We start from the raw sequence: 21,627 nt of genomic DNA on the forward strand, positions 1-21,627 counted from the left end.
GATAACATATCCTTTGGTGCTTCACAAGGTTGTAATTAGACAAAATAAAATTGAAACAAAGACAAAGGGAATATATGACAGATGACCAGAAGTTTGGTCAAATAGAGATTTTAAGTTTCTTACAGGACAAAGAACGAGGAGGATTAGGATGGGAATGCTAGTTGTTGGAACCTAAATAGGTCAAGCCAGGCATCAGTAGTGAGGTGAAAGAAGTTAGGGTGCATTGTACACCAGATTTGGTGGGATAGTGTTCTCCAAGAATTAAGGTCAGAGGATTTTGAAAGATAAAAAGATGTGAGGTGGACTTGTTGGTGGCACTGTAGCACAGTGGTCAGCACTGTTGCTTCACAACTCCAGGGTCCCAGGTTCAATTCCCAGCTTTGGTCACTGTGTGGAGTCTGCACATTCTCCCTGTGTCTGCATGGGACATGCTTGTTGGGTCAATTGGACTTTCTGAATTCTTCTTCAGTGTACCCGAACATGCGCCGGAATGTGGCGACTAGGGGATTTTCACAGTAACTTCATTGCAGTGTTAATGTAAGCCTACTTGTGACATTAATAAAGATTATTATTAAGTGGAACATTAGTGGCTGACCCTACCAAAGTGTAAGTAGTTCTTAATAATGCAGCGAATTTGGGGTCAAAAGTAAAGTTCATGGTCATATATGACAAAATTGCAAACCAACACCAGTTATGAGCAGTCTGCGTAGTTCCTGACAGTTTCCAGGGACGGATGTGGATCTGTGGATCAGGAATAGGGTTTTTGGCATGGACTGAAGGCAATGCTTTCCGAATATTAAATTAAAGAGCATTTCTGCTCACTCGGGATTGGATGTTGGAAAAAAATCCTGACATCAGAAGCAGTTAGGGGATCAAGAGAAGTGGTAATGAGATCACATACATGTGAAACCTAGCATTGTGTTTTGGAGGATGTTGCTGAACGGCAGCATATATACAGCCAACAGGAGAGGGCCAACGTTAGAACCTGGGAGGCTCAGGAGATAACCGTGTGGGAGTAGAAAGAAGAGCTGTTTTAGAAATTCTTTGACTATGACTGGAATAGAACTAGGCAAAGACAGTCCCAATCAGCTGGACAATGAAGGAGAAGCATTGGAGGAGGAAGTAGTGGTCAGCTATGTCAAAGACTGTGGACAAGTTGTTAAAAATGTAATCTATTGCCGGGATTTCCCCTTCCCATTCACGTCGGGCAGGTGTGGCAATGGGAGCAGAAAATAGGGTGAGAAATGCAAAATTGCATTTAATGTTGATAAAGCATGATGTGATCGTCCCCTCCCCCAGTCAGTGACAGACCATGTTTTCCACCATTCAACATAATTGGAATACATTTGCATCTCATTATCAAGCCCAAATACAGAATCATAGAAAAAGGAGGATGGACCCCAGAGAGTCGTCGCTCGGCGATGCCTCTCCAGACGGCGCCTACCATACCTGCAGATGTCCACGAAGGTGTCACTGAAAGTTACTGCAGCGCTGAATTTTTACACCGTGGCTTCTTCCAAGGCTCCACAGGTGACCTCTGTGGGATTTTGCAAGCCTCCACACATTACTGTATCCAGGAGGTGACAGATATAATCTTTACAAGAGCACACAACTTTGTCCATTTCAACCTGGATCAGGAAAGCCAGAATGTAAGAGTGATGGGCTTCGCAAAAATCTCCACAAGTGGACAGTGCCATCAATTACACTCACATGACACTCCGATCTCTGCGGCATCACCTGTGAACGACGTTAACCACTGGGGCTTCCACTCGCTGAATATTCAGCAGGTTTTCAACCACACCAAAGCATTCTTCAGTTGTGTGCTCGATTCCCAGGGAGTGTACATGATTCCTACGTACTGAGTGGTTTCAGATCTTTGATATGATTCAGGATCCGCAGATACTGCAAAATTGACTCCTGGGGGACAAGGGCTACCCACTGAAGAGGTGGCTTATGACACCTGTGCGGAGGTCATAGAGTGTAGCTGAGACAAGGTGTAATGAGGCTGATGCTGCATCTCACACTTTGGTGGAGGAAACAATAGGAATACAGAAGATCAAATTCCAGTGCCCGGACCGATTCGGTGGAGCCCTAAAATACTCTGTCTGCAGAGCGTGTCACGCATCATGATTGTCTACTGTGCCCTGCATAACCTGGCGCTGCACTGGGGGTACGAACTGCCTGAGGAGAAGGGAGAGCAGCACATTTACTCCGATGAGGACAACATCGAAGGCAATGAGGCTGAGGAGGGTTCTTGAGGGAGACGATTTCGGCCATGAGGCAATGATGATGTCTGGATGAGAAAGACAAGATTGGGACGTGCTTATTGCCGCTAGATTCATGGAGCCTGATGAGATCATCCCATTATCTTCACATGACTTCTGTGAACGTTGCATCCCCGTCTTATTGATGGCAGCCCACACCTCTGATAAGTCTTTTGTCATGGGGACGCAGCGGTTGCAGTCTTGATTTGATTTGATTTATTATTGTCACATGTATTAATATACAGAGAAAAGTATTGTTTCTTTGTCGATGTATTAGATACTTTTTCACATTCACTGTAACTGTCTACATTTTTTGTCCACTGTGTACATAGAACATTACAGCGCAGTACAGGCCCTTCGGCCCTCGATGTTGCGCCGTCCTGTGAAACCCCTCTAAGGTCCCTCTACACTATTCCCTTATCAACCATATGCCTATCCAATGACCATTTGAATGCGTTTAGTGTTGGCAAGTCCACTACTGTTGCAGGCAGGGCATTCCACGCCCTTACTACTCTCTGAGTAAAGAACCTACCTCTGACATCTGTCCTATATCTATCTCCCCTCAATTTAAAGCTATGTCCCCTCGTGCTGGACATTACCATCCGAGGAAAAAGGCTCTCAATGTCCACCCTATCTAATCCTCTGATCATCTTGTATGCCTCAATTAAGTCACCTCTTAACCTCCTTCTCTCTGACGAAAACAGCCTCAAGTCCTTCAGCCTTTCCTCATAAGATCTTCCCTCCATACCAGGCAACATCCTTGTAAATCTCCTCTCTACCCTTTCCAATGCTTCCACATCCTTCCTATAATGTGGCGACCAGAACTGCACGCAATACTGCAAATGCGGCCGCACCAGAGTTTTGTACAACTGCAACATGACCTCATGGCTCCGAAACTCAATTTCTCTACCAATAAAAGCTAATACACCGTACGCCTGCTTAACAACCCTCTCAACCTGGGTGGCAACTTTCAGGGATCTATGGACATGGACACCGAAACTTGTAACATCCTTCTGCACTGTCCACAACTCCACCGACTTTAATGTCATCTTCAAATTTACTAACCCATCCTTCTACGCCCTCCTCCAGGTCATTTATAAAAATGACAAACAGCAGCGGCGTTTCCTTGGCCGCAGAAAAATGCTTTTCACTGCATTCCGGACATGTGACAATAAATCAATCAATCAATCAATCAGCGATTGGTTCCCGTGTGATGCTTTTTGAGAGAACTTGGCTGAACTGATTAGACCTTGGAAGTGAAAGGGCCTCCCTTTTTCTCTCTCCTCTCTCTGCTGAAGTGAAGGACTGTTTATTGTTCTTCAATCAGTGAATGCCTGACACATCTTTGCTGCAAACTTGAACTAATTGTGAATCGACAGAGAAGTAGACAACCTTCCCAGAGAAAAAAATCTCCTTTCCAGAAGGAAGAAGTAACAAAACAAAAGCTAAACCTCAGAAAGACAATAACTAGAAGTCACCCCAGTGTGTCTGTGCTCCTTTATCCACTCTTTTTCCTCTGTAGTGTGTGTGTGTGTGTGTGCAAATTGGGGGGGGGGGGGGGGGGATTAGATAGTCAATTACATTTTTCTGTCAGTTTAGTTATAATACTGTATATAATAAATGGTTACTTGTGTTAAAGTTATAAACCTGGTGACTGCAGTTTAATGGGCTCAGCCAAGGACCTCATGTATTTTAAAATAACATCTTATCTCACTTGTGTTATGACTCCGGGTCATGTAGAGCTAAAATTTGCCATGCACTAGCCCAGTGTGTCATGACAAATGGCATCCTCATCTCTGTCCTCATTTTTTAAAAAATGCCCCCAATTCTGGACTTAGCGACAAATGGAAGCGTTCTTTCCACACCCATCTGTCACGACCATTCAGAATCTTATATACTTCAATCAATCAAGTCACTCACTTGTAATCTCCAGTGGGAAAAAAACAGTCTTCCAACCTTTTCTCATAAGACAACCCACTAATTGCAGCTATCAATCAAGTAAATCTTCTGTGAACTGCCTCCAATGCATTTACATCCTTCCTTAATTAAGGAGACCAAAATTGCACACGGTATTCAAGATGTTTTTTCATCAATACCTTGTCTAACTCAAGCTTAACATTCTTACATTTATGTTCAATTTCTCTCGTAATAAAGAATGACATTCCATTAGCCGCCTTAATTACTTGCTATACCTGCATACTCACTTTGTGACTTACGCACTCAAATACCTAGATCCTACTGCACCTTGGAATTCTGCAGTCATTCTCTGTTTAAGTAATACTCTGCTTTTTTTATTCTTCCTGCCATAGTGAACAACTTCACATTTTCCGACACTACACTCCATTTGCCAAGGGAGGAATTCTCCGCAAGGCCCGACGCCGTCGTGAAACCTGGAGAGGTTCACGACGGCGTCGGAAGCCTCTTCCCGGCCCCCTATTCTCCCCTACCCGGGGGGATAGGCGGGCCGTACCGGGAAACTCGGCGGCCGGGCCTTGTCCCTGGCTTCAAGGCCCGGCGCACCAAGAATGACGCCGCGGCGGAGCCTAATGACGTCAGCCGCGCATGCGCGGGTTGGACAGCTCAAACCCGCGCATGCGCGGTTGCCGTCTTTCCCCGCCCAAGGTGCAGTAGGATCTAGGTATTTGACGTGGCGGCTTGATCTTGCGGGGCGGCGGAGGGTAAAGAGTGCGTCCCCTTGAGACGCCGGCCCGACGATCGGTGGGCACCGATCGCGGGCCAGTCTCCTCCCGAGCACAGTCGTGGTGCTCGATCCTCAATCCGCCCCCCCTAGGCCCCACACTTACCTAGCGCGCCATGTTCACGACGGCAGCGACCAGGTGTGGTTGCTGCCATCGTGAACAGGTCGGGAACGGCAGGTCGCTCGGCCCATCCAGGTCGGACAACGGCGGCCCGCGTTTCTCAGAGCGACGTGTCGGAAAACCGGACACGCCATTTTGGGGTGGGGTGGGAGAATAGCGGGAGGTGCGGGAGCAGACTTCCCGGTATTCTCCCACCCATCGTGGTTGCGGAGAGTCGCGGCCCATATCTTTGTCCACTTACTTAACTTATCTATATCTATTTGCAACTTCCATATGTCCTCATCACAACATACTTTCCTACTTATCTTCACGTCATCAGCAAATTTAGCTACCATGCCTTCGCTCCCCTGACCTAAGGCAGTGTTTTCAAACTTTTTTCCTGGGACCCACTTTTACCAACCGTAGGACCTTCAGGACCCATGCTGCTCAACGTTCGTGGCCCAAGCTGGCCGACCTTTGCAACACACCATTATTGCTTACCTTTAATGTGGCAGGTGAGCCTGCTTGGTCCACACAATCTCAGTTGCTTGGTCCTCACGATATCACTTACTTCGTCGTTCATTGTTACATTTCTGCTAAGGACTTCAGCTGACGATTTAAGTTCTCGCTGTACCTTTGAAAAAAAGCAGGAGTCTTGTCCTCGAACTTGCCATGCTTAGTTTTCAAATGCCATTGAAGATTTTAGGGTTTTAAACTGTCATTTACCAGTACCTCCCTGCATAAAGCACACATGGGTTTTGAATCCTGATTAGCATTGGCACAATGAAAGCCATATATCAAGAAATCATCTTTATATTGCTTTGTTCCCGATTTCAGTTTCTACTTAATTGCTTGTTCACCAGAGGCCTTGGGGCTTTGTGTACAGCTCACTAGAACTGCTTTGTCCTCCCATGGACTCTCCTGAGGAAGCTCTCTCCAACAGATTCAGTTGTGAGATCCTGGCCTGTTTGTGTCTTTGGCCCGCTCTTCCTTATTACAAAATTAGCCATCTTCAGTTCTTCACACAGTTCGGTTGCTTGCTTGCTGGCAACTACAAAATTCACGCCAAATCACGGATGTACAGGGCGCATGGTGACAGTGTACGTGCTGGTGTTGGGAGCGTGGCCTTCACTCTGGCAGAAAGACTTGACCGTTCATATACGATGGCCTTTTTTTACTATGAAACTTTATTTCCAATACCTGATTTTTCCAAGTTTATGACTTTTTACAATTGAAAATTAAAACAATTTATTTGTGTTTTTTATAAATTTAGTGTACCTAATTCATTTTTTTCCAATTAAGGGGGAAATTTAGCGTGTTCAATCCACCTACCTTGCACATCTTTGGGTTGTGGGGGTGGAACCCACGCAAACACAGGGAGAATGTGCAAACTCCACACGGACAGTGACCCAGAGCCAGGATCAAACCTGGGACCTCTGCGCCGTGAGGCAGCAGGGCTAACCCACTGCGCCACCGTGCTGCCCTAAAAATTAAAACAATTTGAAATGAAAAATGAAAATCACTTATTGTCACAAGTAGACTTCAATGAAGTTACTGTGAAAAGCTCCTAGTCGCCACATTCCGGCGCCTGTTCGGGGAGGCTGGTATGGGAATTGAACCATGCCTTGGTCTGCTTTAGAAGCCAGCTATTTAGCCCAGTATGCTAAACCAGCCCCTTTCCGTTGAACGTATATGCATCCTTACGTTTACACACAAACTTTGTTTTAAATATATTCCCATTCCTTTAGAAATTTGAACCAGTATAGAAAAAAGTACAATCTTGTTTTTACTTTACGAACTACGACTTTATCCAAGATAAAGTAACTTGTCAAGCACATACAATGTCACAATGTTTATTACTGGTTCCACTGCATTACCCTATCCACACATCCAAGTCCATTCTCACCAAAAGCACTTAATTCCTGGTTTCCAGGGAGTGGGGACACAAAGTGATGATTGTAAGTTTCTTCCAGTATTGACATGTGTCAGCTATATTGAGTGGCCTTGTTTGATCAGTATAACTTGCCGCCAAACTTGGCAGTGACCGAGACACAGCCCAGCCTCGCGCTGCCCGCCCCTCAAATGCCACAACCAATCGGGGACTGCTGTGCTGGAATTCTTAAGAGCCGGTCGCGGCCGTTGGGGACTTCTTCCTACGATCAGGCACGCCACAACTAATCACTCCTTCCGACACCTGCTTGCGACCCTGAGTTTGAAAAACCCTGATCTAAGTCATTGATATAAATTGGAAAAGGTGAGGGTTAGCACAGTGCTATTCAGAAAAAGACCCATTAATGCATACTTTAATATGTCACCCTTACATCATGAGCTTTGACTTTCTGCAATGACACATCACCTGTCTTGTCATCTTTGTGTTTTAATTAGCTAGCTTTAATTATTCAATTATTTATTTTATTCTAATGATATTACCACGGATTCTTGTACAGTTTTAAACCTTACGCATAGAATAAACCTCAACCACTCACCAAACAACTAGCTTCTTCCCCTGTAATGAAGCAATAATTAGTTCCTCCAGGGTGCAAAAGTTATAAAAACAAAGGGGCATCTCGCTCCCCTCCCCAACGGACTCTCGCTTTTCATCAGACTCTCAACAGTCTATTGAGGTTGTATTCCAGTACTAGGTAACACTAAAACGGAAGGAAGGTGTACAAGGCATCTAGGTACGTATTAGCCAGATCAAGCCAGTTTCCTTAACTAACTATCTATAGTTGTTTCCCATTGGATAGAATCATAGAATTTACATTGCAGAAGGAGGCCATTCGGCCCATCGTGTCTGCACGGGCCCTTGGAAAGAGCACCCTACCCAAGCCCACACCTCCACCCTATCCCAGTAACCCCACCCCACCTTTATGGACACTAAGGCCAATTTAGCATGGCCAATCCACCTAATCTGCACATCTTTGGACTGTGGGAGGAAACCGGAGCACCTGGAGGAAACGCACGCAGACATTGGGAGAAAGTGCAGATTACGCTCAGACAGTGACCCAAGCCGGGAATCGAACCTGGAACCCTGGAGCTGTGAAGCAACTGTGTTAACCACTGTGCTACCGTGCTGCCCTATAGTGTCTATCTATCTCCCTGCTTGGGAACCTGGAGGAGATTTGGAATATAAACAGCAGTTAAATGCTAAATATAAACACTATTAGATAATTAGAAAGAGATTTAAGGTTCCCTCAGCTCGCCAAACTCCTGGCACTGCCACTTGTCAGACCAGGCCTCGATATTGTCCAGATCTTGCTGCATTTGGACATGGACTGATTCAGTGGTTGAGGAGTTGCGAATGGTACTGAACATCATACAGTCATTAGCAAACATTCCCACTTCTGACCTTTTGATGGGAAGAACATCATTGATAAAGCAACTGAAGATGGTTGGGCCTGTGACACTACCCTGAGAAACTCCTGAGTGTAGCCCTGGAACTGAAATTATTACCCCCCCCCCCCCTTCAAAAACTACAGCCATCTTCCTTTGTGCTTGGTATGACTCCAACCAACGGAGTGCATACCTCTCTTCCTCCCCCCCAACCCCGGATTCCAGTTTTGCTGAGATTCCTTGATGCCACACAAATTCTGCCTTGATGTCAAGGATAGTCACTCTCGCCACACCTCTGGAGTTCAGCTCTTTTGTTTATATTTGAATCAAAGCTGAACAAGATCAGGAGATGAGTAACCCTGCAGAACCCAAACTGAGCATCACCCAGTTAGCAGGTTATTGTCATGCAAGTGCACTTGATAGCACAGTTGATGACTCCTTTCATGACTTTACTGGTGACCAAGTGTAGACTGGTGGTGTGGTAATCCGCTTGGTTGGATTTGTTCTGCTTTTTGTGCACACAGCATAGCTGGACAATTTTCCACATTGACGGGTTAATGCCAGTGCTGTAACTGCTGGAACAGCTTGGCTAGGAGCGTGACAGGTTCTGGAGCACTATTCTTCAGTACAATTGCTGGAATATTGTCAGGGCCCATACCCTTTGCAGTATCCAATGCCTCTCACCCGTTTCTTGATATCACATGGATTGAATTGACTGAAGACTGGCATGTGTGATACTGGTGGCCTCTGGAGAACGCCGAGATGGATCATCCACTTGACACTTTTGGCTGTAAATTGTTGCAAATGCTTCAGCTTTATCATTAACTCGGGTGTGCTTGGCTCCCCATCATTAAAAATGAAGGTATTTGTGGAGCAGCTTCCTCCAGTAAGTTGTTTAAGTGGAGATTATTTCGTCACACTCCTGACTTGTCTTGTAAATGTTAGACAGGTTTTTGTGGTTCAGGAGGTGAGTTACGCCTCAGAATACTCAGTCTCTGACCTGTTCTTTTATTTATATGGTATTTACTGGTATTTATATGGCTATTCAAGTTCAGTTTCAGAGGTAACCCACAGGATTGTTTATAGTGGGAGTTCAGTGATGCTAGTGGATTGATTGTCCTGGGGTAGTAGATAAGATTCTGTCATGTTAGAGATGGTCATTCTTTGGCGCGAATGTTGCTTGCCACTTCTCAGCCCAAGTATGGATATTTTCTTGTTGCAGATGGATATGGACTGTTTCAATATCTTGATTTGCCAATGGTGCTAATGAATCAGTCTGTGCCCATATGCATCAAGACCTGTACAACACTGTAGGTCATTAAGCAGCAATGTATGGATGGTTGGAAGGTGTGTGAATTATTTTTCAAGTATAATAAAGGGTATCTATATAGAAAGTGCTGTGTTAGCATGAATGCAATTAGTGCTCTGCTAGTCCTAGTGAGTTGTACAAAATTAGGAACAATGAATAATTTGCCGTTCAGTGCACACGAAAGTGCTCTATTTTCTCGATAGCATTATGAAATTGTGCAATATTTGTTGACAGCATAAAGAAAAACTCAGGTCTATAACTAAATTATTTACATTATGTAATGGCTTTTGATATGTAGAATGCTGGAAGCTAAATTCTGTTTCTTTACTGTTTTGTTTACTGTTCATTATACTTTAACATTTCCACTTTTTTTCCCTCTTTCCATCTCAAAGAATGCTACTCTTCAGGCTGAGAAACAAGCCTTGAAAACCCAGCTGAAACAACTAGAAACCCAAAATATCAACCTGCAAGCCCAAATCCTTGCACTTCAGAGGCAAACAGCATCCTTACAAGAACACAATACCACGTTGCAAACACAGAATGCCAAGCTGCAGGTAAGATTCTGGTATTTTTTTTTAAATTTAAGAATTGATGCAATGCTCACTAAAATAGAATGCTTTCTTATTAAAAAAAACTTTTTAATTATGTTATTGTGCAATACGATCTAATGAATTTTTGCTAAATTAGAATTTTGAAGGATTTTGTTAAAAATAAAAGCTGAAAATGAACATTATTTTTGAGGTGGTGGCATAGTGGTGTTGGCACTGGACTGGACTAGTAATCCAGAGCCCCAGGGTAATGCTCTGGGAACCTGGGTTCAAATTCCACCATGGCAGATGATGGAATTTGATTTAATTAAAAATTGGGGATTAAAAATATAATAATGACCATGAAACTGAGGTTAATAGTAGTAAAAACCCACCCGGTTCACTAAAGTCCTTTAGGTAAGGAAATCTGCTGTCCTTATTTGGACAGGCTTCAGAGGTAGACTTACACTTTTAGGGGCCCCGCACTCTCCCTCTTCATGGGGACTCATGTCACGCCCCGCCCCTGGTGATATGGCTGCCAACCCGAATGTCGTTGAGGCCCCGCCCACCCTTTCCTCACGCAATGCAAGGCACAGAAACCCTAAATCACTGTTTGACAGACTGCTGTAGTGCTCTTTAACTTATGAGAACAACAAGCCTGTACTAATTGATGAATTGATATCCAAGCTTATCTGTTGTCAGTCTGACGGTAGAGATGGTCAATTTTGTGATCTCTGTCTGGAGGGAGCAAACATGAACTGGCTGTTGAGCACCAGGATGGAGAAATCAACCAATGATATGACTGCAGAACAGAAAACCAAAGCGGGACAGAATGAGCCAGCCAGGGTGGGGCCCTGACGGCATTCGGGACAGGCAGCCATGTCACCAGGAGGCCGGGTGTGATATGGGGTCCTGCCAAGAGGGAGCATGCGGGCCCCCCAAAAATGTAAGTCTGTCTCTGAGGCCAGACTTAAAGCCAGTGCAAGAGCAAAAACCCCAATGAAGTGCCGTGTTCAGTCCAAGTCTAATATCAGTGACTTTGCTGGCAACTGTCTGGAGGATTCCTTTCTTTAATTGTCCAAAAGAGTAAGAAAAGAGCAATGGGGGATGGCGATTACTCACCAGTTATTACTGTCTGCATGTGACTACCAGCCATTTATTGACTTCTTTATTACTATGTGAACCGCAAGCTGTTTCTTATATTGACCGAATGACCACAAAACCAGTAAATTAGTTCCAAAGACAGTTTATTAACAAACACACTTGTTTTGCATGCAATGATTCACACGGCTATGCACTAAACTAAACCTAATAACTAAGATGACCTTTACTTAACTTCAGAGTGACCGGCTCTGTGCGGGAGATAAGGCCTTTATCTGTGTCCACATGGGTCAGTTGGATGTCTTCAGGTTCGTCTCGGCTGGGCTCGTCCTTCAGGTAGCGATCCCGGGCCCTTGAACTTGGCTGGTTGATATGCTGCAACTGGTCGCATACAGACCGCTCCAAAAGAGACAGAAATCATGGCTGCATTGTCTTTTAACTGGCTTGAGTTTTCCCTTCCCCTTTTGTGGGCAGTTTCTGGGTCACTAACCCTAATTCCTCAGGGCTCCACCCTCTGATTGGTCACATCCAATCAGGGGCTGTCTAATCACTTTTGGGGTGGGCACTCAGTGGCCAATCCTGGGAGGGCTCCGAGCAGGAGCTCGGTGCTGCCTAGTCTGGAAGATGATGGATGGACCTGATGGTCCCATTGTTACTTTAATCCCCTTGAATGGCCCATTTGCAGGTGTGAATTCCTGCATACTTCTAGGCTGCCGTTTGCAAAGATACAAGCTGCAGCTTGTCTGTGTCCCAAACCTGGCCACATTTCTATCATTCTTTGCGGGCAGCCATTTTAGATGGCCACAAATCCACCCTCTTGATCCTGAATGCGAAGCGTGGTGGGTCACAGACTCGAGCCAGTACCTGCTCTGCCTTCCCCTGTCACCTGTCGGTCAGTTCAGGTCCTACTCTACTCTAACCTAAATGTATTGCACAATTTTACCTAATTCATTAATATTACATACAGTTTCTCAAAATTCAATACATTGTTATTTATTATTTTATCCTTAAATTAAATTCATACCAACAGCTCATTTCTAACTAACCTGTAAACTAACATACTCTCATACTGCTTGCTCACATATTAAAGAACTTTATTTACAGCACAAAATTTAAAGCAGCAGCACCTCATTCATTCTACTTATCCTTAAAACTAAAAAAACACAAATGGCTCATTTCAGCAGCAGTTGTTACATTCGTTTATAAGTTGACATTCTTAGGATACCTTTTTATTGAATTCCGAAAAGGGGGGCTTGGACCATGTATATCTGGGGGTGGGAGGCTTTTGCCTTCCATTTACGGAGTTGGAATGTGAGGATAACAATATATATTACTGGAATCAGGCGGAGGGTCTCAACTACGTAGGAGAGGGGGTTCCATTTTGCAAAGTGTTCCCACCAGGTTGGGGTTTTGGTCTCTATCTCTAACAGTTGCCGGGTGGTGTCCTGGCTAGAAGTAGTCTGTGGGGTGGTGGTGGTGTTTGGGGCTAGCTTACGTCCTAATCTAATTGTGTGCAATACTAAGTAACCTTTTGTGGGTGTCCCGAGCAATTTTGTCCGATTCCTAATGTGTTCCCTGAGCTTCTCTTTAAACATCCAATTTCGGGACACCCTTCATTCATAAGTTCCCACCAATCCCCTTTTCCGGTTGTGCTGATGTAGCATGTAGATGTGTTCTCGTTGGGCCTTTTGCACTTTGCCCTTGGATTGTTTCACCCAAATAGGATGCTTCTGTTGAGTTTTACCCATAAAATACTGTCCTCACATTCCCCTGCACTTGGTGGAGCGAACCACTGATACCCTGGGTATAGAAAGTTCATATTGTCGTGTGTTCTGAGTCCAGTAACTCCGATGAAGATGTTGACGAAGAGGTGGGTTCCTGGATTCATCCTGTGGCTGTGTCTGTCGTCCGTGATTGTTCCAGGGAGATCAAGCACAGTGTCTTATCATTATCTTGCGTTTAACATCTGTATTTTATTAATCTTCCTCTCTTAATTACAATTACCTTTTATAATTATGTTGATATGAACTCAACATTATCGCTGGAATGAATGAATTGTTACAGATTTGCAGCTATGTCCTCCTGGTAAAATTCAATTAACCTCCTACTGCAGCGGCTCTTAGAATCCTCATCCAAACTTTTGTCACAAAGCATTCAGAGATTCACTTGTTTTCCATGTGCCTGCTCCCGATGCGATTGCAACATATTCCACCGATGCGTGGAAACTGAAAAGGGGGCACACAAATTTTAGAAGAAAGTCAAAAACATGTGTGGCTGCCTCACACGATTCAGCTGCTGCATTGCAGGTTAAATTCAAGGAGTGACTGCAACATGGAATGAATAATGAACAGGCTTGTATTGTTCCATCATGCATGTAGACCTGAATATTTACCGCATTATCGAAGCTCTGCCCACAATGATTTTTGATGTCCAAACCTAAATTTGAAATGATATCCAAAATAGTGGTCTCCAGGCACCCAGAAGTGTGGGATTGTAGTTGGACAAAACCAAGAAATCGCTCTACAACTTCACCTTCACCGGTAACATGTCTTAAAATTAATGTTAATTTATCCACAAGACTCTCATCTGGTGTTGAATTAACTATTATGGAATAGTATTAGGTGTCTTTGACTTCATTCGTGAATTGGTTTCTGAGCCGCTCTGCCATTATAGTGCCAAAGTCATTGTAGGTTCTGTGCATTAAAAAATTGGTCTTCCATGAGCTACAATATTGGGACTTCCGGTGGCAGCCATAGAGGGCTAGGTCGCACATTGGTGTAACAGACTTTTGGACCTTTTTCCCCCCCGTCTTTTTTTCGGATTTTATGGGATGAAGCAGTGAAGAGTGAGACAGTAAGGAGAAATCCCACTCTGGTGTATGGAGAATTGGACCAGAAGTGCCTGGTGAGACAACAAAGTCCTGTAAGGGAGACGCAAGCAAAGCTGGTAACAGGGGACAGCATGGCGGATGGCAGGGGGCGCAGAGAGACCGTACAGTGGTCAACGGAGCAGCTGGTGAAGTTTTTCGAGGATTGCTTTGCTAAGCTGAAGAAGGACATGCTGGACCCGATTAAGGCTTCGATTGATCAAGTGGTTCAGAATCGGGAAACGCACAGGAGATGAGCCACAATATTGATAACTTTTCAATGCTCTTTGAAAAGCTCATCAAATTCAAGAGATATTCAAGGCAGGCTAAAAAATTACCTTTGTCATGTCCTCTTGGAGGTCGTCCCAAAGAAGATAGCAATTTGACTGTGGCAATGACGTATCTCAGCACTTTCCTCCAGTAAGAACACGCCTTTTCAAACTGAGCCGATAACGCAGATTCAATTGTGCCAGATAATTTACATATTTGAACAAATGCACACATAGCCTTAATATGACCTTTGGAAATTTCATGATCAGCAATATCTCTTCCAACATTTCTCCAGTTAGAGTACCCATCGACAAATGATTGTTTGCCTTTACTAGGGTCAGGAAATAATTTGCAGGGCGGCACGTGGCACAGTGGTTAGCATTGCTGCCTACGGCGCTGAGGACGCGGGTTGGAATCCTGGCCCTGGGTCACTGTCCGTGTGGAGTTTGCACATTCTCCTCGTATCTGCGTGGGTTTAACCCCCACAACCCACAGATGTGCAGGGTAGGTGGATTGGCCACGCTAAATTGCCCCTTAATTGGAAAAAAAATAATTGGGTACTCTTTAAAAAAAAGTTTTAAAAAGGAAATAATTTGCAAGCATGACAGTAGATTGCCTTAGAGGTTTCTGAAAAAAGATCAACCAATTTCTACTTTCCGTCATGCCATTTCTCTTCACCCTCAGAAAGTGAGACTCATGAAGAATTCTAACCTGCTTTGGGCCTCGAACTTCAATCTCTCTCAAATTTTCCATGTTACCTATGTTTTCTGTTTTATTTACTAAATATTCAATCATACCCAGCAGAACAGATTTTGGCCATAAGGCAATGTCTTCAGGGAAGGTTTCTTCCCTCACGTCAGCAGCAGAAAAATAATAAACTTGAACAGCATCTTATAGTACCATTCCCATTTCAGAGTCCACATCTTGTTCAAGTTTTTCAAGCGGTGTGTTCTCGCTGGAAATCGGCGAGTCAGTCATCAAACAAGTCACCAAAACCTTTTGTGGATGCTGTTGTTGAGGATGAATGTGCAGTTTGGGCTCCTCTCAAATGCTTCAAATCTTTTATAGTAAAGTGTCAAACTGTCTTTTTACCGAGCTTTACCTTCAACCCCCCAAGCAACAATTTCTTCACTCACAGGGTTTTACCCGCCCACACAAAGCCCAAAATAACCTTATTCACCCGCTTGAAAAAGGCCTTTGGGATGAAGATGGGAAGGCACTAAAAGACAAACAGAAATCTGAGGAGGACCATCATTTTCACAATCTGTACCCTCCTCGCCAGTGATAGCGGGAGCATGTCCCATTTCTTAAAGTTCCCTTCCATTTGTTCTACCAGCCAGGATAGGTTTAACTTGTGCAGTGCCTCCCATTCCCTGGCCACCTGTATTCCCAGATACCGAAAGCTCTTCCCTACGATTCTAAGCGGCAGCTCTCAGTCTCTTCTCCGGTCGTCTTGCCTGGATCGCGAACATCTCGCTTTTCCCCATATTCAATTTAAACCCCAAAAAATTGCCGAATTCCCCCGGGATTCGCATTTACTTCCCCCATCTCCTCCAACGGTCTGAAATATACAAGAGCAGGTCATCTGTGTAAAGCGAGACCCGGTGCTCCGCCCAACCCCCCTCCCCCCCGAACCAGCCCTTTCCAGTTCCAAGAGGCTGTTAACGCCATGGTCAATGGCTCTATGGCCAGAGCAAACAGTAACGGGGAGAGGGGGCACCCTTGCCTCATCCCTCGGTGTAGTTTAAAGTACCCCGAACTCAGCCGGTTCATACGCATACTCGCTACTGGTGCCTGATGGAGCAACTGCACCCAGTCAATAAGGCCCTTAACAAACTCAAACCTTCCCAGCACCTCCCACAGGTAATTCCACTCCACTCAATCAAAACCCTTCTCCGCCTGCATCATTATCACCACCTCCCCTCCTTCTGAGGGCATCAGAATAACATTCAAATGCCTTCAAACATTGGCCTTGAGTTGCCTGCCCTTTACATCTGGTCTTCCCCTATCACCCCCGGGACACAGTCCTCTATCCTTATGGCCAGTATCTTAGCCAGCAGTTTGGCGTCCACACTCAGGAGAGATATTGGCCTGTATGACCTGCATTGCTCCGGATCCTTCTCCCATTTCAGGATCAATGAAATCGAGGCCTGCGACATTGTTGGGGGGAGGACTCCCTTCTCTCTTGCTTCATTAAATGTCTTCACCAGCAGTGGGCTCAATATCTCTGAAAACTTCTTATAGAATTCCAACGGGCAGCCATCAGGCCCTGGTGCCTTGCCCGACTGCATGCCCTCCAGCCCCTTGATTATTTCCTCAATCTCAATTGGGGCTCCCAGCCCTTCCACCAGATCCTCATCTACCCTCGGAAACCTCAACTGATCCAAAAACTGCCTCATCCCCTCCACCCCAGCCGGGGGTTCCGACTCATATAATTTATTATAGAAGTCCTTAAACACCTCCTTCACCCCTGCTGGATCCAGGACAATATTCCTGCCCCTACTTTTTACCTATCTCCCTGGCCGCCTCCCTTTTCCTGAGCTGGTGTGCCAACATTCTGCTTGCCTTTTCCCCGTACTCATAAATCGCCCACCCCTTGCCTCCTCAACTGCTCCACCGCTTTCCCTGTGATCAACAGCCCAAAGTCCGCCTGTAACCTCCGCCACTCCCTCAGTAGCCCTGCATCCGGGGCCTCCGAGTATCTCCTGTCCACCTGGAGTATCTCCTCCACTAACCTATCCCTCTCAGCCCGTTCCACCTTTTCTCTGTGGGCCCGTATCGAGATTAATTCCCTTCTGACCACTGCCTTCAGAGCTTCCCAAACCCTCACTGCGGAGAGACCCCCCCCCCCCTTGATCATCATTTGTTTCCAGGTAGTTCTGGATGGACTTGTTAACCCGCCCACAGATCGCTTCATCCGCTACAACCCCACATCCAGTCTCCACAGCAGGTGTTGCCCTCTCTCCACGCTAACCCGTAGATCCACGCAATGCGGGATATGATCCGACACTGCAATTGCTGAGTACTCAGAATCCACCACCTCCAGTATTAGCGCCCTGTTCAGAACAAAAAAGTTGATGTACTTGTGGACATGTGAGAAAAAGGAAAACTCCTACGCCCTTGGCTATGCAAACCTCCATGGGTCTACTCCCCCCATCTGTTCCATAAACCCCTTCAATTCCTTTGCTGCAGCCGGCCTCCTCCCTGTCCTGGATTTTGACCAGTCTAATTCCGGATCAATGACTGTGTTAAAGTCTCCTCCCATGATCAGGTTATGTGACTCTAAGTCTGGGATCTTACCTAAAATCCGCCATATAAATTCCACGTCGTCCCATTTCGGAGCATATATGTTCACAAGTACCACCCGCACCCCCTCCAGCTTCCCACTCACCATTAATTGTCGCATCCCTAGCCAGGTTGTTCCAGTACAACTCCAACATTTACATCTACGAGGTAATGTGGGAAATTGTCCAGGTATTTCCTGTACATAGAGCAGGACGGATCCAACCCAGCTATTAACTGCATTTTCATCCTTCTCTTGATCATCAATTCATCAGCAATGCTATCAACCGGCACTTACTTCTCAATAACCTGCTCACCGGACGCTCAGTTTTGGTTCCACCAGGGTGACTCCGCTGTTGACCTAATTACAGCCTTGTTTCAAACATGGACGAAAGAGTTGAACTCCAGAGGTGAGGTGAGAGCAACAGCCCTTGACATCAAGGCAGCTTTTGATTGAGTGTGGCATCAAGGAGCCCTAACAAAACTGGAATCAAGGGGAATCTGAGGGGAAACCCTCCACTGCTTGGAATCAAACCAAGCACAAAGGAAATGGTAGTGGTTTTTGGAGGTTCATCATCTCAGTTCCAGGACTTCACTCAGGAGTTTTTCAGGATAATGTCCTAGACCCAACCATCTTTAGCTGCTTCATCAATGACCTTCCTTCCATCATAAGGTCAGAAATGAGGATGTTCATTTTTCAACACCATTCACGACTCCTCAGACACTGAAGCAGTCCATGTCAAAATACAGCAACACCCGTACAATATCTAGGCTTGGGCTGACCAGTAACATTTGCATTGCACAAGTACCAGGCAGTGACCATCTCCAATAAGAGAGAAGCTAACCACCACACCTTAACATTCAATAGCATTACCATTGCTGAGGTCCTCACTATCAACATCACGGGGGTTACAATTGACCAGAAATTGAACAGACTAGTCATACGCCTAATGTAGTTGCAAGAGCAGGTCAGAGGCTCACAATCCTGCAGCGAGGAACTCATCTCTTGGCTTCCCAAAGCCTGTCTGGCATCTACAAGGTATAAGTCAGGAGTGGTGAAATACTGTCCTCTTGCTTGGGTAAGTGCAGTTTCAAACCAAGAAACTTGACGCCATCCGGATAACTTGATTGACACCCCATTCACAAAAGTTCGCTCCCACTGACACAGTGGCAGCAGTGTGTACCATCTGCAAGATGCACTGCAGGAACTCACTGAGGCTCCTTCGGCTACATCTTCCAAACCCACAACCTCTACCACCTAGAAGGACAAGGTCAGCAGATGCATGAAACACCAAACCTGGAAGCTCCAATCCAAGCCACACATCATCCTGATTTAGAAGTATATTGCCGTTCCTTCATTGACACTGGGTCAAAATCATGGAAATACCTCCCAAACAGCATTGAGTGTATTACACTGCATGGATTGCAGGATTCAAGATATTAGCTCATCAGCACCTTCTTGAGGCAATTAGGGATGGCAATAAATGCTATGCTAACCAATGATGTCCACATCCCATGAATGAATTTAAAAATTTTTTTATGAAAACCAAGTTTATTCCAAAATGTTTTCCATAAGAAAGAACACAAACCTACAGCATTCATCAGCACACTGCACTGCATTGGAACACATTTTCAGAAGAAAAGTATTTACAAATTAAAAATGTTTTGCAACATCAGTTTTTCAACATGGTTAGACCCCTTGATTAAGATAAATATTCATGCATATTTTTCCATTTTGTATGAACAATCAACACATCAACCAGAAAACAGACTTAGAAACTTTACAGCATTAAGAAACAAAACAATATGACCTCCCTCTAGATATTCTAAGTTTTCTTCTTTCTGTTAAGCAACTTGTTTTCTAAAAAGGATTTTTTTCATTACCATAAAACAAACTTTTAAAGTCAGTTTGCAAAACAGTTAAAAACTGGAATTCTGAAGAATGATATATGTCCACACTGAGCAAAAATGTAATACCTTAGTTAATTTAGTTTCAGTTATTGACATACTTTTAATTCCAGCCACAATTCAAACCATTAAGGGGCCTCACGGTAGCATGGTGGTTAGCATCAATGCTTCACAGCTCCAGGGTCCCAGGTTCGATTCCCGGCTGGGTCACTGTCTGTGTGGAGTCTGCACGTCCTCCCCGTGTGTGCGTGGGTTTCCTCCGGGTGCTCCGGTTTCCTCCCACAGTCCAAAGATGTGCGGGTTAGGTGGATTGGCCATGCTAAATTGCCCGTAGTGTAAGGTTAATGGGGGGATTGTTGGGTTACGGGTATACGGGTTACGTGGGTTTAAGTAGGGTGATCATTGCTCGGCACAACATCGAGGGCCGAAGGGCCTGTTCTGTGCTGTACTGTTCTATGTTCTATGTTCTATCTAGAGTAAATTTTTAAAAGATGTCCGTCCTAGACATCTTCAGTACACGCTAATTGATTTGATATTGTCGTATTCAATTCAAACCAGGTGAGGTTGGGGGAGTAAGTGAGACAAGGCGGGGGAAGAACAATATGGCGAGAAAGATAGAAAGAGGGAAGAAGAAAGGAGGGAGAGTCTGCATGGGAAAGAGAGAGGGTTTAAGGGAGAGGAGGGCGAGAGTATAAGGAGGTTAGGAGCAGAAATAGAATAAGTCTGTAGTGGAGGGAAGGGTGCTTTTTAAACCAACCACGTAGTATTGTTTTTGTTGGGGTTTCCTGATGTTGGGCATGAGGGGTGTGAAATGTTGATTGAGAGAAAAATGGGCAGTTCAAGCCAAAATGAGGTAGAAGGTGACGAGACCAAGGCTAATAGTGAACTGGGTTGTAGACACACTGGGAAGAAGGTTAATGAACAACAAAATTAATATGTAGGTAAGAGAGTTTGGGGGTGAGGATTATAATGGTGCTTAACCTCACTAAGGAGGAATCTTCTTGACAAACAAGCTTCCAGAGTTGAGAAGCTGATACTGAATCATCAAGTGGCCATGTTGTGAAACTGGGAGGATTCACCACCTTTCCAAGTTCAAATTCGGGTGTACTGACTATGTTACATAGGAAATTTAAGGTAAAAAAATTCCTATCATCGCCTTTCCTACAAGTGTGATAAGTCTGAAAGGTAAATATTGATGCTCTTATTATTCATTTTGCATGAGGCAGGGCATAACATAGGATTTTCAGTGGCTTTTGAAACAGAACGTGGCAACCTACTCACTGCAAGGTTGGTTGAATTAGTTGTCAAACTGGAAGATAGAAGGGAGGAAGCAGACTGCTTTTTGACACCTCAGTGGGATTTTATCAGTGAAAAGTCTAAGGGCCAATTATTTTGTTAATTTGAGTGTCTTATGAAAATCCAGATAAGTGAGAGCAACTATTGAAAAAATATTTAACTGGTTGGATCTGTTCACAGAGTGGGTTTACGTAATGTAGTTTGAAATTAGAAATTTTCACATGCTGGAGCGACTGCTGCTTCTGGATGTGGAAGGGGAGGGAAGAATTGGGGATATATATAAGTGGCTGGGGGAGCAGGTGGTGAAGATCAAGGAGAAATGGGAAGCAGAGTTGGGAATGGAGATCAATTGGGGAGTATGGTGTGAGGCACTGTGAAGGGTAAATGGGACCTCCTCTTGTGCAAGGATGAGCCTGATACAGTTTAAGATGGTGCACAGGGTGCATATGACTCGGGTGAGAATGAGTGGATTTTTTCAGGGGATAGCAGATGAGTGTGAGGTGTGGGCGGAGATCAGCGAATCATGCGCACATGTTTTGGGGTTGTGAAAAATTGGAAAGATTCTGGCAGGAGTGTTCGCGGTCTTAGCCAGGACAGTGGAGGAGGAGGTGGACCCGCACCCTTTGGTGGCAGATATTTGGGGTTTCAGAGAAGCCAGAGTTCATGGAGAGGA

The 21,627-nt window shown here is 44.9% G+C and overlaps 1 protein-coding gene across 29 annotated transcripts in view; it reads left to right on the top strand.

Moving 5' to 3' along the window:
- Positions 1 to 21,627, top strand: part of LOC119972565 (girdin-like) — a 649,171-nt gene that overhangs the window by 430,817 nt on the left and 196,727 nt on the right. For all 29 annotated transcript variants that reach the window (XM_038809673.1, XM_038809681.1, XM_038809689.1 and 26 more), the window contains exon 19: positions 10,097 to 10,258. In XM_038809673.1, coding sequence (XP_038665601.1) covers positions 10,097 to 10,258 — 162 coding nt within the window. The remainder of the gene's footprint in view (positions 1 to 10,096; positions 10,259 to 21,627) is intronic.

This window comes from Scyliorhinus canicula, chromosome 1, assembly GCF_902713615.1.
Source record: "Scyliorhinus canicula chromosome 1, sScyCan1.1, whole genome shotgun sequence".
Lineage (NCBI taxonomy): Eukaryota > Metazoa > Chordata > Chondrichthyes > Carcharhiniformes > Scyliorhinidae > Scyliorhinus > Scyliorhinus canicula.